Source organism: Corvus cornix, chromosome 2 (genome assembly GCF_000738735.6).
Source record: "Corvus cornix cornix isolate S_Up_H32 chromosome 2, ASM73873v5, whole genome shotgun sequence".
Classification (NCBI taxonomy): Eukaryota; Metazoa; Chordata; class Aves; order Passeriformes; family Corvidae; genus Corvus; species Corvus cornix.
In genome coordinates, this window is record NC_046333.1 from 54946035 (window position 1) to 54961753 (window position 15719).

Here is a 15719-nt window from a genome sequence, read left to right on the forward strand (position 1 = left end):
CAGCTTCCTTAGCTGCTTCCTTAGCCCACACAGCATTCGTAGGCCAGGAGTTCAACAGGTTTACCTCCTGTTGTGTGAAGAACATGTTTTTCTTTTTTAAGTACTCTGATTTTTCTTTCACCTCTATTTTGTGCAAGCTTCAGCTTTACAATGAATATAATCTTTTAGAATTTAGTTTTCTATAGGAAAAACACAAGATAGCCAAGGCCTGGTAATAATTAGGATAGTCCCCACAACCTCAATCTAATACTGTCTAAAAGGGTGTGCTTTTTCTCCCATTTGAAAACTATTTTTAAACAATGTTTTTTTAAATACACAAATAGGATTTACGGGTCAAAAAAATTTTTTTTTCCCCAAAAGAGAAGAGGTAAGCAAATAATTGCTCTTCAATCTTCAGAGATTTCCTTGGTGGTCTTCTCTATCAATCTGATTCAGACTGCTGTAGGCCTTGTGTTGCTCTCCCTGCCAGGTAACACAAGAACAGCGATGACCTTGCATAGCTTAGTGCACAGCAGAAGTAATCACCAGCTTTTGGCATCAAAAAAGTAAGAAATGCCTGTGGAAATTGCTATTATGAACATGCATTTGGTGGTAGAAGACAGAGAAATTAGATTTCTGATTCATATTCCTGTACAAAGTTGAGAACTGTATCTGCTTCTTTTTACAAGACCAATATAAAAAAATCAACTGCTGTAAGTCATAAGAAGTTACAGACAAAGAAATATTTTCCAGAAGTGAAAATAAACATGAAAAAGCTAAGTATATTACTAAGTATATAACTAAGGGTTATTTAAGGAGTTATCATGCTGAAACATTCATGCACATAGAAAGGAATCACACAGATGTATTAAATTGCAATAGTTCATATTTACAGTTCAAGCATCTTCATACAGAGAATTAAATCCAACATCCAGCATGCATGACAAACAGATTTCATTACTGGGGGAAAAAAGGCAGATGACTGACAGCATACAGCATTTCTTCACTTGCAAACAATTCATTTGAACATGGGTATTCCCACTACCGGTCCTGAAGAATGAAGAAAATAGCTATAACTGAATACACAAATCTAGCATTTGTTCAGTGGATCCAAATGCTAATTTCCACTGGCACCACTTGCTTTTGTTACGGTACAGCACACCACAGTTAGTTTACTGAAATAATGTACATTAAGACAGAGTAAAAAAGGTAGAACAGGGAATGGTACAATGACAGAGATGTTCTGTTTGGATGAGCTGTTACCGTACAATGAACACCATGCGCTGTTTATTGTAGTAGTCACATATTGGCCCATTCTTTTTTCCAGAATCACAAAGCCAATTATGCTACTCTACACAGTGGGAATAAGGTAGTTTTTATTTTCTACCTTTGACCCTTTTTTAGCTGGGCTTAAATTTTCAGAGGAAGGTTCGGTTGAGCTGGTAGGCGACGGCAGGTTGCTAGAAGAATTGGATCCCTTGCTGCTCTCTCCATACCATGTGAATGGTACACAGTGTGGGAGAGAGGAGGATCGCTCTGCTAAAGATTTAGTGTTTGCTGATTTCTGAAGCATCTCTCTGACAGTCCTGTTTAAGAGAAAGGAGCAGGAATATGCATTTGATTATAAAAGTAGGGAAAACAAAATGCCACAGAGGCAGTTAATTGTAGAAAGAGTGACATTCCCTGTAACTGTGACTAAAGAACGGAGTGGCATGCAGCTGGTAGGGGCATGCCTGAAATCTCTCTTTCAGCAAAAGAAAAAAATATGTTCTTTTGAGTCTTTTTCTAACTCAAGCTTTCTTAAGACAACATACACCCAGAAAATGGAGACAGATGCCAGCTGAAAATGCCTGTACTCCCACTGTTGGGATGAGAACCAGCTCCTGTCAAGAAGCCACATGTTGTGTTCATGCATTTCTGAGTCCCAGTGGTATCTCAGCATGATTAAATCATTAGACTCAGCACTGACCCAAGTGGGCCCTGGTTCCCAGTGAAGATCTGGCTTGGATTTTGAGCATAGGCAGAATGAATCAGATGCATCTGTATCCATCTATGGAGATGTTCCTTCGTTACAACAGCTAAATATACATGAAGTACTATTATCTTGCTTTTAAATTAATCAAGTATTAAAAATATTGATATAGAAAAATGAAAGAAACACCTATGGGAGTTTATCAGCTTCTCTCTTTGTAGTAACAAAAGATTGCAGTAATCAAGGCAAAGGTAACAATTAAAACCAAGAATGCCTAAATTTCATTTGCTAAATATGTCATTTGTACAGTATGTAAATTAAAAATAACTATGCAAAGTGTCTGCCTCCAGGAATTTATGCATATGTCATAGAATCATATTATTTACATCAACATATGTATTACTGTTTCAGAGCATTAAAATCCCAGTGCTCTTAGCAGCCATGTGTAAATGGCACTAAGGTAAATATCCCTCAACATCCACCTTCTGGACAGCTTCTAAGTCATTACTAACATCATCACTAGACCACATATATTGTGAAGCCTCTTTTCTGTATGGATGAAAGTGAGGTTGTCAAAGAACCCCCACCTATGGAAGCAGAAGGAGAATCCTACTCCATTTAGCAACTTAAAGAAAGATAGACGCATCTGACCCAGTCCTTTACTTCCCTCTCATCCGCTAATCTTGCTTGAACATAGAAAGTAAACACAAATGTTGTTGCCCAAATCACCTAACTTCAGGCAGAGAGATAAATGCTCCTTACTTAAATGGGGGATTTTTTTGTATCTGTTGCATTAGTGGTAGTTTCAGGAAATAATTTGAAATTTTATTTACACATCCTGAGTGCTGCTTTCTGGAAATGGCAAAATAATGCATGCAACACTCATGTGACAACATGATTAATTCTACATCAATCAGTTGTTGTAACGGACATAATTATAACAGGATGCTGTCTTTTCATCATCTTCCTTTTTTCAAAGAACTTATACAGCTTTGGACTTGTAGAGAAAACATCCTCACATTTCTTCTGAGGCAAATTATTTGGCATTAGTAACAAAAGAAGTGACAATGGCTGTTTAAAAAGTTACGCTGAAATAGTAACACTCCAGTTTACAGAGGTAGAGTAAGAATTACAAATGCTCATGAATTTCTACTTTGAAAGCAGAATTAAACTCTACTTTTAGCAACTGTAATTGGGATGTTGAACTGCATTAAAGAAATATTAAGGAACAACACAAGTGACTGATTTATCATGTGGACTAATAAGAAACTGATCTCGATGCTGAGATCTGCTCTCTCTACGGAAGACACCTATGGGATCTCACAAACATCTGTAACATACTGTGTTGGCATAAGGCGCATTCGAGTTCTTACAAACAAGTAAGTGTATGTTCATTTCCCCCAGCTTGTGGCTTGGTATCTAAATGCTGCATGATGTCTAACACCCTGCTAAGAGCACTAGCTGCCTCACAGCCTCATGAAGTGCAGAGATTTGGCTTTAACAAACCTCTCCCTGTCACCAGGGAAACCCAGCAGCGAGCATCACTGACTCCATGTCACACTGTGAGCATACGCACTGGGACAGGTTTTCTGACACCAGCAGAGAGGTGATGACTGCTGCCCAAGATCACTGAAGATCCTGCCAGATATTTGCAAAATACAAACGTACAAATGTATGCTGAGACAGAATATTGCACTTCAGTACAGTGTGCCTGAGGAAGTAAGGAAGGTTTCTTTTGCTTTTCTGATTTTATGGAGCTACACAATGTACTTGTCACTGGGTCTCCGTGTATCAGACTGTCAGTAGAACTGCACAAATGGCTACACACTGATTTACCACCACAATGTTTTTTTGAATAGCATTCAAACTTTGCTTTCTTCCAATAACTCCTCTATCATGTAGGTTTTTTGCATTGTTTTACGTGCAGAGTTTTTGACTTGCTATGACCTTTCTAGACTTTTGGAACATATTAAGTTTGCTTAGCTCTTCTGACTTTGTCTTTCATACCTAGAACCAACTATCATGCTGTGATGTTGTCAGACTCCTAAGTATGTAAGGAGAGGCCTTCAATAAAAATCTACACTAGCTTTTGTGGAGAAGATTGCCTGCTGTCATTGTGAACATTCATTTATTTATTCAGATATTGGTGATGTGGTCTCATCAGATCTCACAAGGAATTCACAATTCCTTGCCTGAAAGTTGTTGATGTGACATGATGTCAGCATTTTTCCTATTGTTCAACTTAAGATGTTCATCTTCAGGAAAAAACCCCTTCTGAAAGCATTCCTAGTGTGGGTACTGCAAAGCTGCAGTGAACAGCTGCTGCCCAACCTTGCTCTGAGGCTTTAAAAAAAAAATATGTGGAATTGTGTCAAGGTTTCTGGTTCATGGATATTATTAACTGACTGGGTGCATCTTGTAGGGCTGCTCTGAAAATCTATTTCTGCAAACCCCATTAGTGGATGCAACAGCAGCAGTGATCGAGTTAGACTTGGTGATCCTTCTGAGTCACTTTCAGCTTGACAAATTCTATGATTCTATGACATTATAAATCTCCAAGTGTTTTTAGATTATATGTTAGTCTTTTGTGAGCCAAGGAATCTAGGTTTGTAAGATCAGGTTATCTCAAAGCTTAACACTTATTTATGAAGTCAGTGGAACTGTTAATATTCCATCTGCTAGGATGATTAGGTTTTTCCAATGTTTCTGGCACATAATTTCGTGCCTCCTCAGTCTCTCACCCATACCTACTGCCATAGGTGACCCTAATAGCTTCTTTCTCTTTCCGCTTCTTGCCCTTGTTTGAACTCCTTCTCAAGGGAGCCCTACAAGAATATCAGAAAAAATCAGGAAACATCTTTGAAATTTAATTTTCAATTGTTTTAATGAAGAAGAAAAAGTATTTTAAATAACAAAATGCTTACCCAAGATCTGCAAGTTTTCGCTTTAGTTTTTCTGTATGCCCCATAGTAGGGCTAGTTGATCTTGCTGCCTGAGCACTTGTGGCACCATCTAGGATACATTTGTACATGGAAGAATGTACATTATTAATTTTTAATTGCTACTTTCCATCCAGAACACTTTGTGCATCTTTTCATAATTAGATACCCCTACATGTACATGTGTGTGAGTACACAATTTAATTAGGGGAATTCTCATTTTTAGGAAGATGGTGTGAACAGGAATAAAAATAAGTACTTTCAGAATTCAAAAATACACAAAGATCTTTTTTTAATTAAAGAAAATAAGAAGTTAATATTGGTTTATTTTTAATGAGTATGTAATAAATTGAACAACATGAAGTATTTCTAGGCAAACATTCCAGTGAATCCATTTTTAAACTCAGCAGTAGTTTGCTTAAGTTTATTTTTTTACAGAATTCATTTGGTATGTGTGCTTTACTTCCAAAATGACTCCTAACTTCTTTTTTCAACTTTGGAGCCAAGGGTACCTTTTATGATGGATGTGCTATGAAACAGTTAATCAGTTTAGCCTGAACATCTTTGTTAAATTAAATATCTCACCTAAAATCTAACCATTCTGAATTTAAAACAAAACAAAACAAAACAAACCCCCCCCCAAAAAACAAATAAACTCCCCCCCAAACCTAAAAGTAGTTTAGTTAATAAATTTGCCCTGAGGCATCTATCAATTTTTGATCTCTTCTACAAATGCTATTAAACCCTAAAGAGGAAACAGCCTGCAGTACCTATAAAGCCAAAACAATGAATCTGAGTCTGGCAAACATCCTGTGAAATCTATATGGAAGCTAAAAGAAAACACACAGTAGTTTAAAAATTCAGACACAGTGACCCTTAAACATAAAGAGCGTCCCCAAATACCCTAGAGGAAGCAAATGAAGGTCAGTCATTCATGTCACTTGTGGTTTGGTGGCTTTTGCAATGTGACCTCAGACATACAGTAACTTTAACTGGAAGCACTGCTGGGTTGTAGATTTCTCCTACTGTTGCTGACTTAAATTAAACACTCAACATTAACCCAAAGCACCACAGCACTATCACGGGATAGTCAACTATGTATATAGAACTTTGTGTGTTGCTTGATAGATAATACCTGCCCAAGTTTTCATTTGAGCAAAAAATTTCATGTGCAATTAATTGGTTCTTAAATCCTTTGAAAAGCTGGAAAATAAGCCCTTTGCAATACCCACACTCTAAAAGCCATACTGTTTCCACCAACACAAGTCCTTATGCTAAAAAAAAAAAATTCAAGAACTAACGAGTAATCTCATTCCAAAAAAGAAAACAAAAAAAGGTAATATGAAGAATGACTAAAGGAAGATGAAGTTGCCTAAGAAGAAATCCATTCCCCAAGGAGGTCAAGGAGAACTTTAGGCAATGCACACTCTGCATCAACCCTACACTGTGCATTCTTCTTTCCTCTTCCCTCTTAAGGTCCTTTCACCTTTAATGCACTCTTCTCATTTAGCCACTGCCAAAATTGTCACAAGAATTAAAACTTGCAACGTTTATTTTCACACTAGCTATTCACAGGCAAGTGGGGCTTCAGGACAAGGGGCAGTGGGTTTTTTCGGGAAACTTCTTAGTGAAAGGCAAGAAATGATAAAGTACACTGTTTTTGTATACTTTTTAAATTAAAGCATGGAATTAGATGGAAGTTTTGCTGCTGCAGTAGAAAAAATTAGTCTGGAGAGCTCAGCAGCAATACATAGCAGCTAGTTGGAATGACAAATTTCTATTTGGGCTCTTGTATCCCTATGATCCCCCTCCCACACAGCTGGGGCCATCCTTTAAATAATGATGACTTGATGAGGAAAATATTTGTGCTGGCTATGGGACACAGTGGAAAATGGATAGGCTAGGCCCCAAAACCAGCTTCACTGGCAGAGTGGATCTGAATCTAGAGGGTCTTGCACGCAGGAAGTACTCAATGCTTGGCACACGGCAGTGACCAAGAACCAGAGCCACAGGTGCCCTGCCTGGGCAGGACGGGACTTTGGCCACCCTGGATGGGTGCATCTTCCCCGACTCCTTCCAGTTCTTCAGAGAAGGTAATGGAAAGCTGGTTTCTCAGAATAAATCACACAGAAGCTGTTTAATCCATCACTTCCAGCCTCTAGCTGAAAGCTGTGTGGCTGATGGATGTGGAAGACGCTAGACCTCACTCCCCTGCCCAGGGTCACAAAGCACTTGCAGCAGCCTAATGTCAGTGAGCACTGCCCACTGCAGTCACCTTGCTGCCTTATCAAAGGATGATGCTGTTGCACAAACCAGGCAGAACAGAAGAAAATAAAGTCATCACATATACATGAAGAATCTGCTCATCATTTTGCAATGGAACTAATCTCATGCCACTTCAGCCCTTCAGCCACAACACTGCGGGATCTCTTACGAAAAAGAAAAGACAAATGTGAGCTTGCTAATGCTCATTTTTACTACTGAGAGACTAACCCATGGACATGTGTGTGTCCATACAGGTGCTCTCTCTCATCTCTAAAAAATCCCACCTGAACACACAAAACAAATGCAATGTCTCTTTTTATTTTCTGAGCTGTATGAGTTTAACAGCCAAATTAACAATCATTTAAAATAGCATTGCTGCAGCACTTGTTGCCAAACAACTGCAGTAGTACGTTCATTCTTGTAGGACCTATTAAATACTATTTTTTCCACTCGAAATTAAATTGCTCTGGTTAATTCTAATGTATTACTCAGCAAAACCTGGGCACACCCAAAAGCATTGGTTGTTTACTTAACGGTCACAGTGAGGAAAGTATTACAGCAATATTTAGACAGAGATTGTTTTTCAAATCTAAAATGGAAAGAGTGACACGGGGCAGAATGCAATGCCCTATTCCTTGCACTACAAGGTTCGTTTCCACTAATTTTTTATCAAGGTATTTTTCATACATCAGTTGGAAATGCAGGATTTAGGATCTCCCTGACAAACCAATCATCTATTCAAGCTGAATTTGTAAAGTCACATTCTTATGTTCACACCCTTACTTTTACTTGCAAAACTCAAATATTAAATTTAACTTGGAATCCCTAACAATTTAACCTAGTTGCAACCAGCAGTTTCAGAACTCATGTAAAAATGCTTGCAATATATTAACCTATCCTAAATTCAGAATAGTTCCATTACTCTGTCTTTTATGAACCTGTGTGAAAGCCCTGTATAAAGATGAAGAAAAAACAGGGTTTAAATCAGTAGCAAGTCTTTTCAGACACACAAACATAAATCTTCAATAAATTGTTTTTTTCAGTTAATTCAAGCAAGCCAACCTCCGTTATGAACCTACCTAGACCTCCTCCTGCAGCCCTCACTTACAAACAATTTTTATTATGTATTTTAGCTTATGTGGCAGTTTGAAAATGCAAGGTGCATATCTAAGAATGCTGAAGTAGTGTCAAATGCTAATTCTGACCTGAAAATGCATCTGAAAAGGACAGCTCAGTATTCTGTGACATATCAGATTGTTTATTCTTATAATAAACTGGTATCTGAAACATATACCTGAACTACATATAATTGCACCCTGTTTTATCCATCTAGCATTTAAAGAGTCTGAATTAAATTAATAACAATGAGGCCAATCTCCCTAAGAAATTCCTTTGGTTTTTTTCTGTAAATGAAAATTCTCCAGACACTAACCTCTCATTAAACCTAGACTTTGCTGCCTCTCAGCAATTAAAAGCTACAATCTGTTGTTCTTGCTTCACACGCCTTTCCGCACCCTCCAAAAAAATCATCTAGCAGAGCCAAAATCACATTATTTGAGTAAGTACACTGTGTTAAGCATGTTTCTAATATGGACGTGTCCCAAGGTCAAATAACACTTTTTTTTTGAAAACACAATACAACATTTTCTTAAAGGCAACTTCCCCCTGGTTTTTTCAGTGAAAAATTTTTTGTCTTTCCAAGAAAGACAAAAAAAAAAGAAAATAAGCAGTTCCCTATCCCATTTTAAATGTTTTCCTTTTCTTATATCACCATACAAGGGCATTCTTAAGTTTTTGACTTCCAGGTAGGCTAAAGAAATTACAAGATGTTGACCTTCTAGTAGCTAAGGTCCTACTGCACAACAAAAGGTCATAAAGCAGATAGATGAAAGTGAGCAAAATGATGCATCAATTTATTGTAAAAGAAACAGTAATACCTTTATCCTGTAAAACATTCCTGCCAGCTGGGTGATGCAAAGGAGATGCTTCAGAGCTGTGCCCAGATTTTGAAGGAGAGGAAAGTGGAGTGTCTCCCTGAGCATATGGGGAAAGGACACCTCCTTTGTGGTGCTGTTCTTCTTCTTGGTTTTCAGTTAGGTTGTCAAGTGAGATTGCTGCACTGCTAGCCACAGGGGAGAGGGAGGAAGCACCAGAATCTGATGCTGGTGAGGATGCTCTCATGCATAAGGGCAGTGGTGATTTTGAAATGTGCATGGGACTACTGTAACTGTGTGATGGCTGTTGGTATAAGAGATTATAGAGCAGGTTATACCACTTAGTAAGCAAACAGAGCAAGATTTACTTTGAACATGCAATTCTTTTATTCATTATTTAGCTTTCTATTTGTATGAAATACTGTAGCAATTCATGGCATTACCCTTTGATACCACACACAGTGTTGTTTATTGGTATTTGCTTTCAGACAAAGTCAGAATAGGACAAAACAATGAGCAAATATTGTATCAATTGTGTTAACAAATTAACAAATAGAGAAGCGCACAATTCAAGCTCCTGTCACCTCCTGCATAAATGAAAGGACCCGCTCTGCATTATAAAGCACATATAAATCAAAAAGACCAGGATTCCAGTTAAAACACAACAGAACCACAAAAACGGGTGTGCTGACTCAAAAGGAGACCAGACTGGCACATCACTCAAGGACATTCACAGCATACTGGCCACAGAGGAATAAATACTGCCTGTGCTACAATGAAAGGATAAAGATAGAGGATGAAATGACTTACAGGGGCAATCTAGCACTCCATAGGAGGCCTGAAAGATAGGGTAGAGTCCTTCTCACCTTTCGTTCCAGGCTGTCCTCCCCATCAGTTGAACTGATGCTATCATACAGCCGCGTTCTGGAAGGCCTCTGCCGCTTGTTCTTCACTGAGAGCTGAGCTCGAGTCTTCAGAGCTTTGGAGTCCAGTCTCTCTGTTTCTGGAACTGCTTCATTGAAATCTGTATGGAAACATGATTTGAAGCTGTTTAACTGAAGGATCTTCTACTACTTTTTCCTAACAAAAGGAATTGTACAAACAATTGCAAGTACCTGCACTTTGCAGAGAATCATAGAATCATTTAGGTTAGAAAAGACGCATTTTACTTGTACCTGTATCTTCATAACTCCTATATTACCCCCAGAAAAAGTTATTTGCATAAACAAGTTTATCTGTACAGATTCAGCAAGGGCATAGCAAAGAATCAACTGCAGATATTTAGGAATTCAACAAAGTATTCCCACTGTTACGCAGACGACCACACAAACCCAGCTGTACCAGCCCAGAAAGCAGATCCACTCAGACTCCTTCAAAGGGAGTTGCATGTGCTTGTCCTGCAGACAGTTCTCCTCTATCAGGGTATAAACATCATTAGGTGATACATGAAAACTGGGTAAGTATTTCATATAAAAAATGGAACAATGACACCATCTTACTTGCCTGGCTTCAAAGACACCCATTTCCTGAATGTCTCGTGAGCAAGGTATACTGAACATTTCATATATGACTTGCCTCTACAACTAAAACTAATACAGTTGCACTTGTCTTAGCTATCAACCATCCACTCAAATGAAATCTGAGTATTGCAGCAAATCTAACATTTTACAAAGCTGCAGTAATTAAGACTAAAAACATTTTAAAAGGTCTTTTTTTATTTTACACCAGAAAGAGAATAGATTCTTTATGGTGTTAACAATTGTTTTTTCAACTCTCACAGTAAAAATCAAACAATAATCCATTAGATTGACTTACTTGTCTACATACTGCATTCACAATACACTAATCAATTAAAATCTGATCTTACAGATATTTTTGCTTTTCTTCTACACGTAAGAGTTAAATTTTACTTCACATGATACTACAGAATAATTAGCACTGCCTGACTTGCAATTATGCTTCTGCCCTAAGTACCCTACAGGATAACTACACATTGTGACGGCTTGAACTGCTTGTATTTGCTCTTCCAGGGATACACACTTCCATACATCCCTTTGTTTCATTGTTGAAATTATTCAAACTATCAACACAGGACTGCAAATGGTATTCACAGAAGTGCTCATATGGGCCTTCTTAAAGCAAAAGACCATCCTCCACCCCATCACTGGTTTTGCCCTGCTTTGTTGCAGTGGAACTGGGCTGCTGTCAGATGGTCTCTGCCCCAGACACATGTGCTGCCACCCCCAGTCCCAGCTCCCTCTTCTGCAGAGACTGGCTGGCCCTCACAGCTCCCAGCACAAACCCACAACCTCACATGATGCTGTAGAAATCTTCCAACCCACTGGGAAGTCTGGAAAATCTCTCACATAAAAATCATAATAGTTTTTATTTCACTCTCAGAGTCAATGTCATGACACTTTCATCAGACGTTCAACCACTTGACTCCAATGTTCTTCCATCTGAATTATTTCAGTACCACTGTGAAGCAGGAAAGACCTCGCCTGTACTCCCACTGTTTTTTCCATTAGACAGGCTGACAGAATTTAAAATCTCTTGTGAACTGATGCATCCCTGGGTATCCAAAGACACCCAGAAAGTACAGCCACAAAGTGTCTTGAATGGGCACTTGCACAGAGATGTCAAAGTCTGAGACTGTGAAAGCTGGCCTCAGCACTGAACTGTTTAGATTTCAAACCAGTGACTCCTGCCAGTAAACAGCTTGATTCTCTACTGCAGACACAGCTCACAATCACTAAACCAGAAAGCTACAATGCACTTTATCCATTTTTCTGGACTCTCAGAATAAACCATGTATTTGTAAAGGAAACACACTCCCTAGTCTAGTATTCCCTGGCAAAGCAAAGAAAGAATTATGTGGGCCATAGTAGTTTTGATTTTCTCTTTTTAACTTCCACTGATGTTACTGGCAGCCCCTTAAGCTCAGTGTGAGGTTATGTTACAGCCTGAGGAGTCGTGCAGTCTGGCAGGATGCTAAACACGGCCAGAGCACCAGCAGTGTCAGGAACATGCTCACATGTTTGCAACCATCAGGCTGCATCCACTGCCTCCTCCCAAGTCTCCTACCATGTAAGCATGTAATAAACACCTCAGATCACACTGAAACAAAAACATACTTGATACAATTTTAATTAAAATATTATATTTTTACATAAATTAATTTTTTTATGGAAGACAGACCTGCAAACTTCTGAACAAAAATTCTGGGATGTGGCTGTCTACATGCAGTCCTACCCCAGGAACATAATGCAGAGGGCTTGATCAAGAAGCATGTGTTATACTTGCCAAACATGAGCCAGAAAAGAGACTGGAGCACCTGTGTGAATGTCACAAAGACAGTGTGCACAACCCACAGCACCCAGAGAGACTCTACTCACCTCCAAAACATTGTGGACAACTCCCCTGCCCTTTACAGCTCCTCTGCAAACATCCATGGGTTGATGGCAGGTTCTTTTCTTAAAAGGTTTAAACAAGAGTGATACAGAGACCTAGGCTCTGTGCAGAGCAAGTATCACTACATGACGGCCTGATACAGACCTCAGAAACTGATACAGAATTTATTGGAAAAGGTATATGGAAGTCAAAGAGAGCTACAGTATATTTAAGGATATCCTTACTTTAAAAAAGGAGGGGTTTTGTCTCTTGTTAAAACCAAATGCAGTCTGGAATCTAAGGTCTAACTATGCTGCTTCTGCTTTCAAAAAATCATTGCCAATTATCTATTTTTCCTAGCAAATAATTTTTGGTTTTATTCGTGTGGTTAAACTTGAGCATTTAAATTCACAGATCATCTAGTCTAACACTCGGAAGCAACTAACACTGGTAAGTAACATTTCTCCAGGGGAACATTTTTGCAATGAAAGAAAACAGCTCTTTGAAAATTTTCATGCAAATCCATCAATTGGAAAACATAATTTTGACACACTGAAATGCAGATTTTTAACGCTATACTAAGAACTTCCAAATTTTTAATGAATTTTACAATTTTTCTTTTTTTTTTGTTACATGTAGAAATTCCTGGATTTTAGCTCTTGAGCCACAAATGTGTGTTGACATTGTTACAACAGTACATGTAAGCACCATTTTTCTGAGTCAAGTGAAGAAAACATACTTACCTCTCCTGACGCAAACTGAAAGGACTTGTGTTAACAGTACTGCTAAGTATTAAATGTTTTATAACACTTACTGAGTCTCTGTAAAGATGACCTTCTTGTCATCCTGGGTACTTTTCTGAACTTCAGATATTTCAGTACTATTAACATTTGACAGAAAAAAACAGGCCTGTGAAGGTTTGTGGAAATCAATTGCACAAGGTCTGCATATCACCTAATACCATTTCAGCAGGACTAGCTCTTCTTTATACACATAACTTGTTAAAAATGTAATTCATATTGATTTGTTTGTAAGGCAATCTTGTTGGGGTCCACACATGAAATGACTGCTAAAATATAAATTTTAATAAAACACCTCTGTGCTTGTTAGAAATTAATTTTTTTCATAATGTATTGCTTTTATAAATAATATTATAGTTGATAGGAATCCTGGGCTGCATCAAAAGCAGGGTGGCCAGCAGGTGAAAGGAGATGATTCTGCCCTTCTGCTCTCATCAGACCCCACCTGGAGTGCTGCCTCCAGCTCTGGGACTCCCAGCCTAAGAAGGACATGGAACTGTTGGATCAAGTCCAGAGGAAGACCACAAAGTTGATAAAGGGACTGGAGCACCTCCCCTATGAAGACGGGCTGAGAAAGTTGGGGCTGTTCAGCCTGGAGAAATGAAGGTTGTGCAAGGACCTCACAGCACCTGCCAGTATGTGAAGGGACCCTACAGGGAAGCCAGAGAGGGACTCTTTGTCAGGAACTGTACTGACAGGACAGGGAGCAATGGTTCAAACTGAAAGAGGGGACATTTAGATTAAATATATTGAAGGAATTCTTTACTGTGAGGGTGGTGAGATACTGAAGCAGGTTGTCCAGGGAGGCTGTGGATGCCCCATCCCTGGCAGTGTTCAAAGCCAGACTGGATAATGCTTTCAGCAAACTAGTGGGAGGTGTCCCTGGCCACAGCAGGAGGGTTGGGACTAGATGATCTTTAAGGTACTTCCAACCCAAACTATTCTATGATTCACAGGCGTTATGGTTTGGTTCAAAACAAACCTTGACTTAAGCCATCCAGGCAGGTCACTTGCTTAGTATCTAGTTTTTCCACTGGATCTCCTCTAGAAACTTCTCCAAAAGATGTCTGCCTTTCAAAAATGTTGTTGTTATTGTTAACTTGGCTTCCATTTTGCTTCATTAGCCTGAAAACTTCTGCTTCCAAGTCTTGTATCTGAAAGAAGTACAACACAGTATTACCAATAATATTCACCCTGATACACCCTCCCCATTAGAGTTGTTATTTTTCCAGAATATCAGACAGAATTGTCTCATTCTTCAAATATATAAGAGTAAATGCTACTCACACGAGCTTGTAAGCCTTGAACCTCTACAAGGTGTGCTTTCTCCAAATCTTCTATTTTCTTTCGTTCAGCTTCCTGGCGTTTGATGAAGTCAAGTTCTCTTAGGAAAAAAAGAAAGAGATATATTTGCTGTCATCAAAGCAATCAGATTGAAACAAAAACCAAAATGTTTTGCTACTCATCAGAAAAATCTGTCCTTAGCAAATAAATTATCACTTACTTTATAAGGACTATGAAACTGCAATCAGGACAAAACCCTAAGCAGTTTAAGTGATTATGCTAGGTGATGATATAAAAATGGCAAGGGCAACTTATCTGGAAAAAAAAATCTCAATTCTTACTGATAATCAAAACAGTTAAACCAGTTTCTTTTCCTAATCTGTGTTTACAACAAAAACAACGTAGCTTAGTTTATGCTGTTCTCTGTTGTAGGAAATGGAGCAAAGTCTCTGTTTTACTAGGGTATGACTGTGCTCCTTCACAGAAAGGACATCCTCTAAGTTTGCAGGTACAGATCAAATCTTTGAAAAGAAATCTGTTAGGTCAGTTTAGGAGTCTGAGGTATTTAAAAACAACTGACTAGATCTTTTACTAATATAAAGCAGAATATCAATAGAAAGCTATCCAAATTCATTCTAGTGACTTTCCCTATCCCTTTTTATTTTCATGAATATTTATGAATACCAAAGAAATTTGTGATAGAAAGCACACAAGATGCAAACTAGTTCTGGAACAGTCACGAAATTCCAGGATGGGTAATGATATTTTGATAATCTAACCCCCTTTTCAATGGGACAGGATATTCATTCCTGCAATCCCAGTTATCACTTGACACTGTTGTATGTCTTTGAGTTTCCTTCTTTATATATTTCAGCAGAAAATGAAAACAGCTGCTGCCAAAAAAAAAAAAGGTAATTTGGGGAATGGAAGCTGTTATAGAAATACAAGATGTTATTATTCTTGCTAGCCACCAGGGAGAGGGGATCACATGAAACAGAGGGGGCCAGGTAACCATCAGTTAGCTCAACTCAGCTCAAACATTCTTGGCATCTACAAGAAGAAGAAAAATAAAATGTAAAATGTAAAAAACCAATATTCTTTTTGATGTTACATTAGTACACAGCAGGAATGAATCCAGCTGATACAATACCAATAT

The 15719-nt window shown here is 38.4% G+C and overlaps 1 protein-coding gene across 7 annotated transcripts in view; it reads right to left on the bottom strand.

The window, feature by feature from the left end:
• The window catches only part of PPP1R9A (protein phosphatase 1 regulatory subunit 9A), a 135167-nt gene that overhangs the window by 11116 nt on the left and 108332 nt on the right, over nt 1-15719 (bottom strand). For 5 of the 7 annotated variants that reach the window (XM_039549903.1, XM_039549906.1, XM_039549905.1 and 2 more), the window contains 7 exons: nt 14567-14663; nt 14262-14433; nt 9956-10113; nt 9093-9393; nt 4876-4963; nt 4699-4776; nt 1367-1565 (listed from right to left, as the gene is read on the bottom strand). In XM_039549903.1, coding sequence (XP_039405837.1) covers nt 1367-1565; nt 4699-4776; nt 4876-4963; nt 9093-9393; nt 9956-10113; nt 14262-14433; nt 14567-14663 — 1093 coding nt within the window. The remainder of the gene's footprint in view (nt 1-1366; nt 1566-4698; nt 4777-4875; nt 4964-9092; nt 9394-9955; nt 10114-14261; nt 14434-14566; nt 14664-15719) is intronic. The other 2 variants (XM_039549908.1, XM_039549907.1) reach the window with 1 other exon arrangement.